The following is a 16921-nucleotide window of genomic DNA, read 5'->3' as shown; positions in this document are numbered from 1 at the left end:
TAAACTGAAATACTTAATATTGCTGGCTTTGTTATATACGTCTTGTATTTCTGAATTTTGAAAAGTCACTTCGCTTCCTGTGCAAGTTTTTGTAAATTTTAAAATGATGGAGAATAAATTAATCTCTGAGGCCCTTTCCAGCCTTAGCATTTGAGGGGTCAATGAAATGTAATTTATTTCCTTTTCTAAAATTTGAATGCCAACAGTACACTTATGACGCTACACAGAACAGAATAGATTGGATTCTTTGTTTAGTGAGTTCAAAATGGTCAATTGGGACATAGCTTTTGGGAAATATGTAAAAGAACAAGTTCAATAAGTGGCAAAGTGGGCAGCCCGGGTTGCTCAGTGGTTTAACACCGCCTTCAGCCCAGGACGTGGTCCTGGAGACCCGGGATCGAGTCATGCGTCAGGCTCCCTGCTTGGAGCCTGCTTCTCCCTCTGCCCCTCCCCTTTCTCTGTCTTTCATGAATAAATAAATAAAATCTTAAAAAAAATAAGTGGCAAAGTATGAGGGTATTCAGTAACAGTTATTCATGTAGTTTATGAAAATTTGGAAAAATTTCATTTGGAAAAATGAACAGCTTTTTGTGTGTTCACAGTTGACATACTTGGTAAGCAGTGTGTTGCACTGGTTAAACTTTAAAATCATAGTTCTTGGATTTGGATCTCAGTTTTACACTTATCAGCACTGTGACTATGGGCAAGTTACTTAACCTCTCTGTGTCTTAGTTTCACCATCAGTAAAATGGGGTTAAAAATAGATCTTACATCAGAGTTGCTATGATGATAAAATGAATTTATACATATTAAGTATTCAAAGTATTTAGGGGGTGCAAGATGCATAGTAGTTTTTATTTTCATGTTATATAATCTCATATAGCTAAGATACATTTTATTATTTTACTTATAATTCTTGCACAAATCTTGAATTTGAGACTATAGTTTCATGTATATCCAACAGCTATATTGTGAAAATCTTATTATGAATGTTTTATAGCATTCCATTATTACTAATAGAGCAAATATTTTATAACTAATACTGTACTGTCATTGGAATGCAGTGCAGTGTTTAGCACAAAGATGCTATAAGGCACATCCATAATGACTAGCTATTCTTCTAAAGGAGTTATGAGATTTTGAGTACACATAGCTGATACATTACTATAACTGGAGTTGCTCTAATAATAAACTTAACATTTCTTTAGATCCAAGTAGATTTTGATCTTCTCTCTATTCCCTCTTGATTTTAGTAGAATACTGAAATACAACAAAAGGCAAGAAAATAGCTATCAGATGAGACCAAGAATATTGCTATAGATGAGAATGTTTCAGAGCTAATCTTTTCCAGTGCGTTCCTTTCTCTTTGCTTATATTGATTATATAATCCAAGTTTATTCTGTGCTTTATTACTAATTGTAATAGAGTCTTTTTTACTACTTCTTGGTTTTTCTAAGACAATTTTGTGAAATAGTATATACTATAAATAAGAACATTCTCATAGTTTCTCTTCAGAAATAATAATAAATAAAAATAATAAAATAATAATATAATATAATTTTTACTTCACTTTTAGATTTTAATTTCAAGTCTTCAGTTCGGCTAAAATGGCAATCATTTTATAGACTATTTCTTTAATCACTATATCTTTTGTCTTGTTTCCTTTTTTAGTACCAGGGTTCTGATTAAGCAGGAGAGGAGAAAGCAAAAGGTAAAAAATATTTTTATTTCCATTAGCTTTATAAGAACAATGATCTTCTGAAGTATTTTTCAAAGGTTAATAAATTTACCTAGTAACTGGAAGACCACCCAGTCTTCTCTGTTCTTAAAGATAGCTTGATTAACTGAACATTTTGCTCAGGCAGAGACTTAAAGATCATCGTTGATTCTTGTTGTCATTGTAGTTCCAAAATATATCCGACATCTGATCACTTCTCACTGCCTGTGCTATGAGTCCCTCGATTCAAATAATCATTTATTTCCTAGAGTATTATCATGGCCTTGTAACCTATCTCCTACATATTTTTTAGTTTTTTTCTTGCATTGATTTTATTATATAAAGTTGAGCATGTATGTATCTTACAACTGAGCAGTATATATTCAAGAGAAATTCTTCTACATGTATACTTTGAGACATATACAAGTTTGTTTGGATCACTATTGTTAAGTAGCAAAAAAAGAAAGAGAAGAAGGCAAAAGAGAGGAAGAAGAGGGACAGGGTAATGGGGAAGGAAGGAGAGCACCCAAATGTCTGTTAGCAGTAGAATGGTTAAACATTCTGTGGCATACCCAAGTGATGGTATAGCAGTGCAAATGTATTAACTACATGTAGATAATATAGATGAATCCCAAAACTATAATGTTGAACAAATGAAGCAACTTACAGAATATAAGCAGTAAGATTTCATTTATAAAAATTTCCAAAATAGAAAAAAAAATGTTCAAAGCTCATAAAATTTAAAGAAAAGCAAGGGAGTGACTATTATAAAAGTAGGATAGTTATTAGTGAAATGATGTATCATTGTAAATTTAACTTGTATTTCCTTTGATTACTAATGAAGTTATCTGAAATTTTCATCCATGCTTCTTTTGTAAAGTATTTTCCAAGTATTTTTTCTATTTTATAATTTGTATTTTATTTTTCTTCTTGTCTTTATATATTTAGAATTCTTTGTTGGTTTTATGTGTACTCTGTAGCTTTTATTTTTACGTAATGTTGTCTTTAAAGGAAAGTTCTTAATTTTGATGTAATTGAATTTATCAGTGTTTTTCTGCTTTATCTTTTATTCCTTTGTAGTCTGTTCTTCACACAGCAGTTAGTATGATCTTTTAAGAGCACAGATCAGAATTTTTGTTCCCCAGCTTAAAGCTTAGTTGTTTTCCGTTGCTTTTAGAATATCTTACTTAACAATAGCCTAGAAATACCTGAAGGATCTACAGCCTGCCTACTTCTCTTTTTTTTTTCTTCTCTGAATTTCTTACTACAAACCCTGTTGTTCATTTTATTTTAGCTACATTGACCTTCTTTTTTCTTAATTCTTCCCTTTGTCTGGAAAATTCTTCTTTAAGATATTAGCATGTCTGGCTCGTCAACATTTAGGTTTCAGCTAATGTATCTCTTCTAAGATTGGCTTTCTTTGATCACAGCATCTAAGTAGCTCCCCACCTCCAGTTACTTTTTTTCCAGGATCATTTTTTTCATAACTCTTTTCTTTCATAAATTGGTATTATCTTATAAACTTGTTTCCTCTGTTCTCCCTCACCTTCATTAACATATATTCATCAGAAGAGGGATTTTATTACTTTTGTTCATTTTGTATCTCCTACACCTAAATTGTGTCAAGCAATAACATAGGCACTCAGTGAATAACTATAAACATAATCTGTCTCTAGTTTTCTTTTTTAAGTAGTCTAACTCTGGATCATTCTTGTGAATATTTATGAGAAAGGGAAAGACATAGGGACCTTCCCTGAAGTGTTGATCTCTAGTTATGCCACTTTCCTATTTGAAAATGTCATACCTTCCATTGAAATGTCAATGCCCTCCTTAAACCACTCTTCACCAACTCTGTTTCTAATCTCTTCATACTCATTAGATGACTTTGTCTTATATTTTGAGAATTATCTCAGATATCTACTACTAGTTCTGCAAACTATTTTAAATCTTCTCCAATCTTCTCTTTCCCTTTAGGACAATGGAAGTAGTTTTCTCTAGTCAAAGGAAGGTCCTTCTATCTGTAGTCTGGATTCCAATTTTCTCAAGGTCTTCACTGCATCAGTTACTTCTTTTTCTTGTATCTTTAACCAGTCACTGTCAACTGGAGGCTTTCCATTGATATTCAAACATACTCAGTTATCCCCTATTAAAGCAAGTAAAGCCCTCTCTGGATCCTTTCCCTTTCCTGCTATACCTCTTCACTCTTGTCTCATTCAGTTCTCAGTCCACTCAATAGTACAGCCCTTGTTAATGACAAAGTAGGAGTCATGGGAGGATAATAAAGGAAATTAAATTGACTTTGACTAGAGTCACCCAACTTCTTTTTCTTGTCCTCTTCTCATTTCAGTTGACTTTTAATGGTACTCAGCTGTGCATATCTTTAAGGCTTTTTATATTTGAAGAATAGCATACTCTGTAGAAAAACAAGTTTTTAACTTGTCAGATTTATGAAATTTTTTAAAAACTTTACATTTCAGATAGTTTTTAATCTTTTGATACCTAGTAATGGCTTTATAAAATTATATTTTAAAGATAGTACATTTACCAAAAAAAGATTATAAGAGGCTGTGAAATTAAGTCTTTAAGCAAACTGTGTCATCAAGATTGATTTTAATTTACATGTAAACATAGACAGGGGATGTCAAAAATATAAAAATGTCAAGTCAATTATTAAATAGCATTATTGCTTTTTTATTTTTTATGATTCTGCCTAAAACCATATGGTTCTTATAATAACTTTTATTTTTAACTATTTTAGGAATATTTTGAAAAGAAAAGGTTAAAATCAAAAATGAAATTACTGGGGGTTTCATCCCCTGTCAAAAATTCCACTGTCAGTTTAGACCTTCTTAACCTATATATGGTAAATCACATATCTTGCCAGAAGAAAACACCTGGTAAGTCTTTCCATTAGCATTTTGTTTTGACTCTAATGTGATTGTAGCGTTCAGTTTTTTAATAAATTTGTAATTTTTGAACTCAAAGGATTTGGAAAGTAAACTAATTTTAAGAGTGGGTTTCCTTCTTAAATTATACCATTGTTACTCTGCTTAAAAATATTTTGTTGCTTAATCTTTTTATTTTTAAGTTGTGTGTTATATAAAATTAATTTTATAAGGTATGGTCAGAGTTATTATATTGCAGTTATTTTAGTTACTACATTAATCTTCCTAAGCAGATAGTTACAATGTTTAACTAAAAAGCAGGGAATAAATGTCCTTATTGTCTTAAATTATTTAGAGAATTTGTTTCAAAGGAGGCAGTGAAGTAGATTTTTGCCTCAATGATTAGTTTCTTATATCAGAACTTTTAAAAAAAAGATTTTATTTATTTATTCATGGGAGACACAGAGAAATAGACAGAGACATAGGCAGAGGGAGAAGCAGGCTCCCGGTTAGGAGCCCAGTGTGGGACTCAATCCCAGGACCCCAGGATCGGGACCTGAGTCAAAGGCAGATACTCAACCATTGAGCCACGCAGGTGCCCCCTACATCAGAACTTGAATAATTTCTTAGGCATTCTTGGAAAATTAACTATAGTAGTCTAATACTTCAAAATAAAGTTCATTTTTGCCTGTACTTTGAGTCTTCAAGTAAATAAAAGTTTAGTCAGAGTATTTTTTTCTCTCAAGGGAACTTGTGTCTGATATGTAATTTTTAAAATAAGTGCTAAAATGAGAGCTTAAGAAATAAGTTCGTAAAGAAGGGCTAGAACTTGATCATAATTACTGTTAGTATCTCCTCTTTTCCTTTCTCTACCATTTGTGTTCCTTACTGCAGTTGGCAGTTTACACAAACAAGTAAACTTATACTTTAGATATAAATACATTATTTATGGACTTTAAGGAATAAAAGTTTTTGTTTTAAATCTGTTTGATATTATTTACCTTCTTTTTCTTTGCTTATGTAATACTGTGTTATCAGCCACAATCATGGCATTCTACATTAGATTCTCAGACCGTATTCATCTTATAGCTAAAGTCTGACCTGTTTCCAACCTGTATTTCCTCTACTCTCTCATCCCTAGTCCCTGGCAACCACTTTTCTACTCTGTTTCTATGAGGTTGACTTTATTTTTTTAGATTCCACATATAAGTGATACCATGCATTATTTGTCTTTCTCTAGCTTGTTTCAGTCAACATAATGCCTTTAAGGTCCATACAAGCTGTCATAAATTTCCTTAATTTTCATGGTTGAAGAATATTTCATCATATGTATATATCTCACATCATCTTTATCCAATCACCCATTGACAGACATTGATGTTGTTTCCATATCTTGCACATTGTGCATTGAACATGGAACATAAGAGTATAGATATCTCCTTATGATTCTGTCTTCATTTCCTTTGGATATATATTCAGAAGTGGGAATGCTGAATCGTGTAGTTCTACTTTTAATTTTTTGAGGAACATATATTATGTTCTCCATAGTAGCTCTGCCTATTTGCATCCCTATCAACTGTGCACAAGGGTTCCCTTTTTCCACATCCTTGCCAACACTTGTTATCTCTTGACTTTTAGATGATAGTCATTCTAACAGGTATGAGATAATATCTCACTGTGGTTTGGATTTGCATTTCCCTGATGATTAGTGATGAACATCTTTTCATGTTCTTGTTGGCCATTTGTATGTCTTCTTTGGAAAAATGTCTGTTCATTTCCACTGCCCATTTATAAAATTAAATTGTCCTTTTTTTGCTGAGTTGTATAAGTTCATTATATATTTTGCAGTTTGAACCTTATCACATATATGATTTACAAATATTTTGTCACATTCCATAATTTGTCTTTCATTTTGGTAATGATTTTTTCTTTACTATGCAGATTTTTAGTTTGGTGTGGTTTTACATTTGTTTTTGCTTCTGTTGCCTTTGCTTTTAGTATGAAATCCAAAAAATCATTGCCCAGACTGATGTCAAGGAACTTACCCCTTGTTTTCTTCTAGTTTTATTGTTTTAGGTCTTATATTCAACTCTTTAGTCCATTTGAGTTTTTTGTGTGTTGTAAGACAGGAGATTTCACTCCTTTTTATGAGATTGTCCAATGATGTATTTACCTTTGTATATTCCCTTTCTTCTTCACTTTCTTTTCATTTTTACATTCAACCTGTTTATTGAGTACTCCCATAAGTAGTGTATTGGATGCTGGGAATAGAATAGAAAGTGATGGGTCAGGACACACTGTCCCAAAAATAAAGCACATTGGCATACTAAAGATTTTAAGCAGAAGGAATTGGAGAAGCAGCATGTGCAGGAAAGATTTTCATGTGAGAAGTGTCCTCCCTATACCTGGAGGAAAGGAGCATCTTTGTCTCCAAGACAGAGGGACACTGAGTAGATTCTAAACAAGTAAGCCTTGCTGTTTCTTCCAGTTGGCTATACTTAGTTCATACCCTTTTTTGTTTGATCACATTTTCCTGCTAAGTAGGAGGAAGAGTAAAAGTTTACTCTTTATCAAACCTAGCATTAAAATGCTCAGGTTTAAACACTTCTTTGAGTCTCCATTTCCTTAAAAATTTTTCCATTTAAAATTGATAATAAATAAATAAATAAATAAATAAATAAATAAATAAATAAATTGGTATGTCTTTTCTTTTATTAATCTATCTTTTGTTATAGAATCCCTAGGTGAGAATTTAGAAAGGTAAAGGAAGAAGATATTTTTCCTTGCTTACAAAAGCAAAAGTTTATTAATATAGTTGGTGTTAGGAGGTGGTTAGGTCATGATGGTGGAGCCCTCATGAATGGAATTAGTGCTTTTATAAAGAGACCCCAGAGAGCTCTGTTTGCTCCTTTCACTGTGTGAGGACACAGGGAGAAGACAACTGTCTATGAACCAGGACACAGGCTCTCACCAGACCCTGAATCTGAGAGCACTTTGATCTTGGACTGCCTGGCATACAGACTGAGAAATAAATTTCTGTTGTTTATTTATTTATTTTTTTATTTTTTTTATTTTTTTATTTTTTTTTATTTATTATTTTTTTTTATTTCTGTTGTTTATAACCACCCAGTCTATGGTATTGTGTTAGAGCAGCCTGAATGGACTAAGACACTTAGCTAAAAGGAAGGGCAATGGTGGAACTGGGCCTGAGAGACTGAATTGGGGACTTAAATACCACCAAGATTTTCTTCGCACTTTAGATATTAACTTTTTTCACTCAGATTATCTTTTTCATTCAGGCTTAAAATGCGACCTTAAAAAACTAATATTCCTCATCTCTCCCGTTTTGCCACAAGAAAAACACTAAGAGTTATTTCTTTGGTTTGGAGTTTTTTAAATTTTATTGGAAGCATATTACCTTACCCTACTGGTGCCAGGTCCTAGCACTGGAACAGTTATTTATAACTACAAGGATGTGATCCTATCATTGATTCATCTTGGATTGGATGGCTGCTCTTAAATCAATTCTTTTTTCTAGAGACAGGGTTTATAAGAAGATAGAAAGTTCTCTATTAGAACTGTATACTTGAGGCTCTTCAGTGGCTCATTTGGCTAAACGTCCAACTCGTGGTTTCACCTCAGGTCATGATCTTGCGGTTTTGGGATTAAGCCCCACATGGGCTCTGTGCTCAGCCCAAAGTCAGTCAGCTTCAGATTCTTTCTTCTTTTCCGTCTTGCTCTGTCTCTCTCTTTCTCAAATGAATAAAATAAATAAAATCTTAAAAAAAGAACTATGTAGTTGGTATGTGTATAAAAAAGCATTATTAGAAAAGGAGAAATACTTTTCTGTACTGAGCAGACCGAAGAGTAATATATCTTGTATAAGGAGAGAATAGGCTTCTGTTTCCATAGTTTAAAAATCTAGTAAGAGATAGAATTATGTACATTACGGTAAGTGCTATAATAGAGAATATATGTAGTACTATGGGCACGTATAACATAGCATGCGCTATAGTCTGGGGCTCAAGGAAATCTTGGAGGAAGAAAAAAAAATAGAGCTGAATCAGTATAGCTCCTTTCATGAGGAATATATAAGAGGATGAAAAAGATTATTTGAGTTATCTGTAATAGTTTTTAGTACTGTAATGACTTCTAGCATATATGGATTATAGGTAGTTTTAGGAGATTTCTAATTTAATGAACTTTGTATATTAAACATTGCTTTTAAAAGATTTTTAATTATAATTTTTTCATTATAGAAACTGTGAGAAAACCAATCCATGTGAATATGTATAGAGACATAAAAATGCCCCTAAGAAAGCATAATTTAGAACTTCCAATGTCACCTGACTGTGTACCATCTAACCTCTGCATTGATGATACAGAAAACAGGTAGGTTTTAGCAAGGTTGGAAATTAGGTATTTAAACAGGTCATCATCAGTACTGTTTTATTCATTAGAAATTTGTACAGAGGACTTAGTCTTCTAGCTCTAGGTTTTGTTTGGCTGTTGCCAGTATTATTTAGTTATTAAGACTTTTATCAAATGAGCTAATGGCCATATTAAATGTTTTGTATGCATAGTTTGACTTTCCTTATTCTCAAAATGTTTCTCTAGTAATGATACATTTTTTATAAAATTTGAGAATGAGTTAGAGTTCTATATATTTTCGTGTATTTGTATAGAATAGTATAACAGTTAAATGTATATAAAAAGATAGTCAAAATTTTTGCCAGCTTTTTTTAACCTTAAAATTTTCTCTTCATTTTTATACATTATTAAAGACAAGGCAGCAAGAAACAACTTGCCCCAGTTCAGGTGAGACTTAAAATTTTTTTAAGTTACTCTAACAGTTGTGGCATGCTACCAAGTGATATAAATTTTTTCAAATATCAGGGAAAATTATTCTTTAAAAGTTTTTTTTACAGTCTTTAAAATTATTTTTGGAATTTTTAATATATAGAACTTAAGAATATTTTAACTGATTGCTTATGAGAAATGCTTTGGAGTTCTGGTAATGTAGATTAGGCCTGTGTGTACATAACATTTGTTACTGATGAGCTGAAAAAGATAATTCATTTGGAAATTCCTGCTTTGGGTTCATGTGATCCTTGAGAAATTCATCCTTCTAGCACAGTGGCCATATGATTTTATATCATATTGTGATTTTCAACATTTACACTGATCCCAAGAGTTTCTTTCAATGTATTGAAAATGATTTTTTTTTAGTGATTTTAATAAATTAGAAAACATATAGATTGTGATTAAACCTTCAAATTTTAAGGTCTAATGCTATGTTATATTTTTAAAAAGATTTATTTTTTTATTTTAGAGAGAGAGAAAGAGAGCAAGTATGTGCAGAGACCTGGGAGGAGTAAGGGTAGGGGAGAGAGAATCTTAAGCAGACTCTGTGCTGAGCATTCTCAGAGATGGAGATCATGACCTGGGCCAAAACCAAGAGTCAGACTGTGCCACCCAGGCATTCCAGGTCCAGTGTTATATTATTAATTATGCTTTCTTTGCTTTGAATTGTCAAAATTAAACTGCATCAGAGAATGACAATGATAATAAAATCTCTTGGAAATCTTTTTACCTGAATTGTGGGTCAGTGAATCTCAGGTTTCTTGTCATTTGGAGATGGCATGAAGCTAGGAGGTTGAGGATACCAGTAGTGAGAGAGGCAGATGGAAAGGAGCTCTTCAATATAATTCTAGTTGATAACCTCTCTTGTCTTCATAAGTCCTGTGAATTATTGATGACTAGCTTTTCCTTGAAACTTTTTCTGCAGTCCATGACCTTTTCCACTCCTATTTTGATTTTCTTCTCTAGTTTATATATTTTACCTGAGCAAATGGTTGTATCTTCTTTTCGTGTTCAGCCCTCAGTATAACAGAATAGAAAATTGCAGTTTCACTTCAACCATCTTTTTCAGCAGAATTATCTCTAATAGAAATACTACAAAACAAAATTTCATTCTCAGAATAGCATCTAGTCCTCAGAAAGTTGTATATGAAAAAAAGTAGAATTAGTAGGTACATTTGAATCACTGGTCTTAGCATTTTATATCATTGTATTTTATGATATGCTCTTTTTTTCTCATGGATTTAAAAAATACTAGTTGTGAATCACTATAGATATAGCCAAATTAGGATATCTGTTAAGTATAATAATTCCTCTTTGGTCAAAGTTTGATTGTCTACTGTGTAGAAGATTATGAATCCAAAAACTGGAATGTTCTTTATTTTTTTTATAATAAAATTATTTTTTATTGATGTTCAATTTACCAACATACAGAATAACACCCAGTGCTCATTCCATCAAGTGCCCCCCTCAGTGCCCGTCACCCATTCACCCCCACCCCCTGCCCTCCTCCCCTTCCACCACCCCTAGTTCGTTTCCCAGAGTTAGGAGTCTTTATGTTCTGTCTCCCTTTCTGATATTTCCCACACATTTCTTCTCCCTTCCCTTATATTCCCTTTCACTATTATTTATATGGAATGTTCTTTAAATGTCTTTTAAATCATCATCCTTTTATAAAATTACTGATAGTGAAATTGAAAATAGTTCAGTGTGTTTATGTTATAGTTAATGATATAATCACAGTAAATAACTAGTTGGTGATGTCATGGTAGGCCCAGTAGGCATGATATGGAAAGGTTCCTGTGAATAGCAGTGCATAATTTCCGTTACGTCATGGTAGTCCATTAAAGTATGAGTTGTGGTGGCTTGATTCTTCTTATGATTTGACAGATGATAACTGGTTATATGAATTTGATAAAACTATACAAATATGTTTATATAGATAGAGCTGTGTATGGCTAAAATATTGTTTAGTCATTGTATTCTCTAAAGTTAAAAATCCAAAAACATCCAGATTTTAAAATTCTGAAATCTACCATAGACTATAAAAAATAGTCATTTTATTAGATTATACAGAGTTTAAAAAATAAATTTATGATTATTGTACTAATATATAATGGTAGTGGGGAAAATGGTTATATAATCATGATGTCTTATTAATGGGAATAGTTTTGAATTTCTCCCATTTTAGTATGCATTGGTTTTATGCCATACTTATGTATTTGTCATTTATAAATGATTATAATTTATAATTGTAATTTTATAAGTTATAGTTACAGATGGTACATTATATATAATATATAATGATATTGATATAATTCAATATTATTAAGTATTAAAGTATATTTTCTATTTTACAGAGACGATAAAGTATATTCTAGTGATAGATGTTAGCCATATTAATTTAAGGACCCATTAACTTTGGAATGATACAATGAAAGACATTTGTTATTCAGTTTGTATTTTATAAGATCAGAATTTTAATCCTATTAGGTAGTTTATAGGATAGAGAATGTAACTCTGTAATCTCTACTTAAATAATCTCCTATTTTTGACTGCAGGATAGGATAGGATTATCTTTGGAGGGGTAAATAATGTTATACTTAATACACAGAAGAGAAAATTAAAAAGAGAGGTGAAAGTTCCTGTCCAAGGCATAGTGTCACATTATGAAGTATTAGAGAAGTGTTAATTGCTCATTTGGAGGGATTTCAAGAAAAGTGAAAATTAAAATGAAACTATAAAAGAGAATGAGTTGAAAAAACAGGTTAGAAGAAAAGGTGGTCTGCGGCTCACTGATCCCTAGAGAAGTAGTATTGAGCCAACATATAGTATTTTATATATATATAAAATACAGATAAATATATATATTATATATATATTTTATTGACGTTCGATTTGCCATCATGTAGTATAACACCCAGTGCTCATCCCATCAAGTGCCCCCCTCGGTGCCTGTCACCCCATCCCCCCATCCACCTCCCCTTCTACTTCGTTCGTTTCCCAGATTTAGGAGTCTTACATGTTTTGTCACCCTCTCAAATTTTTCCCACTCATTTTCTCTCCTTTCTCCTATAATCCTTTTCACTATATTTTATATTCCCTGCATGAGTGAAACCATATGATTGTCCTTTTACACTCAGCATATGCTGAGTGTAGTATTCTCTTCTCTTATGATTTCTCACTTCACGGGATGACTTTGTCTCTACACCTCTGTCACTGTTCTCTGTGCCTGATAAGAAGTGTATTACCATACTTTATTTCTAGCTCTCCCTGACTTTAGACTCCCTCTCTTTTTTCTAAGACTTTCAGTATCTCTTTCTGTCTTCCTTTCTTTTTTTCCAACTTTGTGTCATTGATTGTCTTTGGACTTCTCATTTCTGTTTCATGGCTAATAAATAGAATATGCTACAGATATAAATTATTATTACTGGATAGATTAGTGTTGGGCCACTATAATATCTTACGTTTTATGTGGTTCCTTACAAATTAAGAAATGGATTACCTCATCTGTTTTCCACAGGTCTTTCCATAGGTTCCCCATTTTGCACTCAGTGATAATTGATATTTGGAAAGATTAAAAGAGTGTTCTAAAATTACTCAGTAAATGGATAAAACTGAGATAAATACAACTGTTTTTTGGGGGAAAATTATTTTCTGTCAGAGATCATTTGCTCAAGATCCAGGTTTCCTGGGTATTTATATATATTTATATGTATAAATATATTTTTAAGCTCTGAGGAAATGGTATCAATCATAGTATCAGTTCTGTTACTTTAACAATCATTTAAATACTGATCTTGCTTTCACTGTTAGCATATTTGTTTTGTTTTCAATAAAGACAATTACTTTCTTTTAAGCTAGTTAAATTCATTTTTTTTTGCATATAGATATCCACTTAGATGGCATTTTATGGTAAGTAATTTAAATCCATATACCTTTACCATTTTGGCAGGTTCTTTTTTTCTTTTTTCAGCTTAGTAAAGTTAATTATTCTAATTCCTTGGTCTCCAAATTATATGAAAATCAAGATGTTCTCAGTCCATCATATAAAACAGCACAGTATGGGTCATTATTTGAAAGATTAAACAGGTAAGCAAAGATTTTTGAAGGAAATAAGGAAGCTCCAGCTTTCTTTCTTTGAGTTGTTAATTCAATATTAATGGCAAAAAAATTTTTTAATATAGACAAATCTAAGTAATACTTCTAGAGAAAAATAAAAGTCAAATGTAGCATTTAATTAAAATAATTTTAAGTAATTATTTTCTAATGTGTACATCTGCCTTTCATTAATATATTTAAAAAATATTTTGAAAAAAATATTTTGAGCCAAATTGCTTTGCATTTGTTTTATAATGTCCATGAATAACTATTTCATTTTCTGTATCATAAACATATTAATTTATTTTTCTTACGGTAGTTGATCAGTGCCCCTCTTTTATTTTCTGACTATCTGTATATAAATCCTGGTTCATTGTTTTAAAATCCATTTAACTTGTAAAACCAGTTTGAATCACTCTTAGTAATCATGGTGAGAAACTTGACTCTCTGTAATCCTACCCCAGTCTTCTCATTTTAGTTAATGACACTACTATTTGCTCAGTTGCTTACACCAAAATAAAAGTTGTCCTTGACTGCTTCCTTTCCTTCAACTCCCAATATCTGTTTCATCAACAAAGTTTGACAATTCTGTATTCTAACAAACTTTAAAGTTATTTAGTCACATTTCCACCTCTATAGGTTCCATCCCAGTCTAAGCCACTACTGCCTCTTGCCTGGAGAACTGTAATAACTACCTAACAACAGGTTCTTTTTTTGTTGTTGTTTTCTCTTTATGTCCTGAGTTCAGCTCTATTAATGTATAATCAACATGCAACAAACTGAATTTATCTAAAGTGTGCACATTGAGAAGTTTTGACTGGTGTCAAATACAATGAACATATTTATCATCACTAGTATTTTCTTTGGTCATCTTTGTAATCTCTTCCTCTGTCCACTTCACATCCCTTACTTTCATCTCAAGGCAACTGCTGATCTGCTTTCTGTCACTGTTGATTAGCCTGTATTTTTCTAGAGCTTTATGTAAATGGCATCATATAATTATGTTCTCTCTTTGGTCTAGCTTCTTTCACTCAGCATAAATATTTTGAGATCTGCGTTGTGTGTTGTATGTATTGATAGTTCATTTCTTTTTATTGCTGAGCAGTATTCCATTGTATGGAAATAGCACAATTTCTGTTGATACGCATTTGTTTTTTTTCCTGTAGTTTTGATTATTCCAAATAAAGCTGCTATGAAAGTTCGCGGAGAGGTCTTTGGACATATGCTTTCATTTCTCTTGGGTAAATATAAGTGGAATGATTAGGTCATATGATTGGTGTATGTGTAACTTCTAAAGACATTGGTAAAGTGTTTTCCAGAGTGGTTTATATCATTTTACATTCCTGTCACCAATGTGTGAGAGTTCAGTAGCAACACAGTCTATGCTCTAAGATTTAGTCAGTGGTAATAGAGAGTTCCCCCTCTATCTGAAAGTAGAACATTCCTTTTTTTTTTTTAAGATTTTATTTATTTATTTGATATATATATAGAGAGAGAGAGATTCTGAGCTCTCAAGCAGGGAGAACAGCAGAGGGAGGAGAGGGAGTAGCAGGCTCCTGGCTGATCAGGGAGCCTGATGCTTGGCAGGATCTCAGGACACTGGGATGATGATGTGAGCTGAAGGCAGACACTTAACCACCTGAGTCACCCAGGTACCCCTGAAAGTAGAACATTCCTGTTAAACCTTTCACAAGCTGAAATGGTATTGTAAACAAAGAAGCAATTATGATTAATTTAAATGGAAAATTTTCTGAGTCTTCCCAGACCCAAAAAATAATCTCCCTGTGGCTTTTCTGATACTTTAGGACATATCTTGCAAATGGATGCACAAAATAAATTGAGATAAAGCACAGATGCTCACAGAGTTCAGAGCTGCACTAGCTTGATGCCGAGATACTGAATGTAGTTCCTGGAGAAGGAGCTTGCAATGGCCACTCTTGCCACTCAGTGTGATATGCATGCTGCCCCTTCACTGACAGCTATTTCTGCTTTTCACCTTTTTTTTTTTTTTTTTTAAAGTGAAAATCTTTAGATTTCCTTTGGTTAGCAAAAACAGATACTAATGTATGTCTTTTTATAAAAGGGAAGTGGCATAATGCAAGCTTCTGAAAAGCTGGGATGTCTATACCTCAGTGTGGTTTTAATTTTGCATTTCTCTCATGACTAATGATGTTGGCATCTTTTCATGTGCTTATTAACCATTTGTACATCCTTGGTGAAATGCCTGCCCTTTTATTTTTATAATTTTCTTTTTGAAGTAAGAAATGTTTTGATTTTGATAAAATTCAGTTTATTTGTTTCATTTATGAATCATGCATGTGGTATTAGAGCTAATCTTTGCCTAAACCAGGGTCATGAAGATCTCTAGTTTTCTTCTGTCTTGTAGTTTTATATATTACATTTAAGTCTATTATCCATTTTGAGTTAATTTTCATGTATGAGGTGAGGTGAGAGTCAAAATTCACTATTCTGCATTTGTGGAAATGAAAGAATATTTTTCCCCACTGAATTGCTTTGGCACCTTTGTTGAAAATCAGTTGACAAAAAATGTATTTTTTTTTCCATCTGTAATCTCAATTCTATTCTGCTGATAAGTCATTTCTACCTTTATATTAGTGCCATACTGTCTTGAATATTACAGCTTTATTGTAAGTTTTGAAATTTGGAACTGTATTAGTTCTTCAGTTTGTTCTTCTTTTTCCAGAATGTTTTGGTTCTTAGGCCTTTGCATTTACATATAAATTTTAAGATGAGCCTGTCAGTGTCTGGAAAAAAAGAGAAAGTCTACTTGGATTTTGTTAGAGATTGTATCAAATCTTTAGCTCAATTTGGGGAAAATTGCCATTGGGGAAAATTGCCATCTTAACATTAGTGATTCTTCCAATCCATGAGCATGAAATGTTTCTCCGATTATTTTTTTCAAATGTCACAGCAGCTTTCTTCAAAATAGTACCATATCTGAACTACCCCAGATGTCCATTAAGAATAATTATATGTACTCCTGCAACTAATGAAACACTGTATTTCAACTATAACAAAAATAGAATATTATATTCATACAGTGGAATAACCACACGGTAATGAAAAAGAATTAAATGCTGATACATGCAATAGTAAGCAACAGTATGGATGAGTCTCCATACCAAAAGAAGACCACTGAATAATTCCATTTATATGAAATTCCAAGACAGGCTTGATTAATGTATGCTGACAGCAGTCAGACTGGTGGTTACTGTTGGGAGCTATACACTTGGGGGAGTGTGAGAAAACTTTCTAGTATATTTGAAATGTACCCTCCCCTCAGATTTATTAAGGTATAAATAAATCAAATACAGATACAAATAAATACAAATATATT

General features: G+C 32.3%; 1 protein-coding gene across 40 annotated transcripts in view; it reads left to right on the top strand.

Moving 5' to 3' along the window:
- The window catches only part of REDIC1 (regulator of DNA class I crossover intermediates 1), a 117972-nt gene that overhangs the window by 33550 nt on the left and 67501 nt on the right, over window positions 1-16921 (top strand). For 34 of the 40 annotated variants that reach the window (XR_013364004.1, XR_013363994.1, XR_013363995.1 and 31 more), the window contains 5 exons: window positions 1672-1711; window positions 4476-4614; window positions 8862-8994; window positions 9387-9420; window positions 13418-13554. Coding sequence is in view for 24 of the 40 variants with exons in the window: in XM_077870465.1 (XP_077726591.1) it covers window positions 1672-1711; window positions 4476-4614; window positions 8862-8994; window positions 9387-9420; window positions 13418-13554 (483 nt within the window). In the remaining 16 variants the exon portion in view is untranslated. Of the gene's footprint in view, window positions 1-1253; window positions 1351-1671; window positions 1712-4475; window positions 4615-8861; window positions 8995-9386; window positions 9421-13417; window positions 13555-16921 lie in introns of all 40 variants that reach the window. The other 6 variants (XM_077870453.1, XM_077870452.1, XM_077870460.1 and 3 more) reach the window with 6 other exon arrangements.

The sequence above is a fragment of the Canis aureus genome, chromosome 25, assembly GCF_053574225.1.
Source record: "Canis aureus isolate CA01 chromosome 25, VMU_Caureus_v.1.0, whole genome shotgun sequence".
In the NCBI taxonomy this organism is placed as follows: domain Eukaryota; kingdom Metazoa; phylum Chordata; class Mammalia; order Carnivora; family Canidae; genus Canis; species Canis aureus.
Note: the sequence above shows the minus strand (reverse complement) of the source record. Positions and strands in the feature narration are given on the sequence as shown.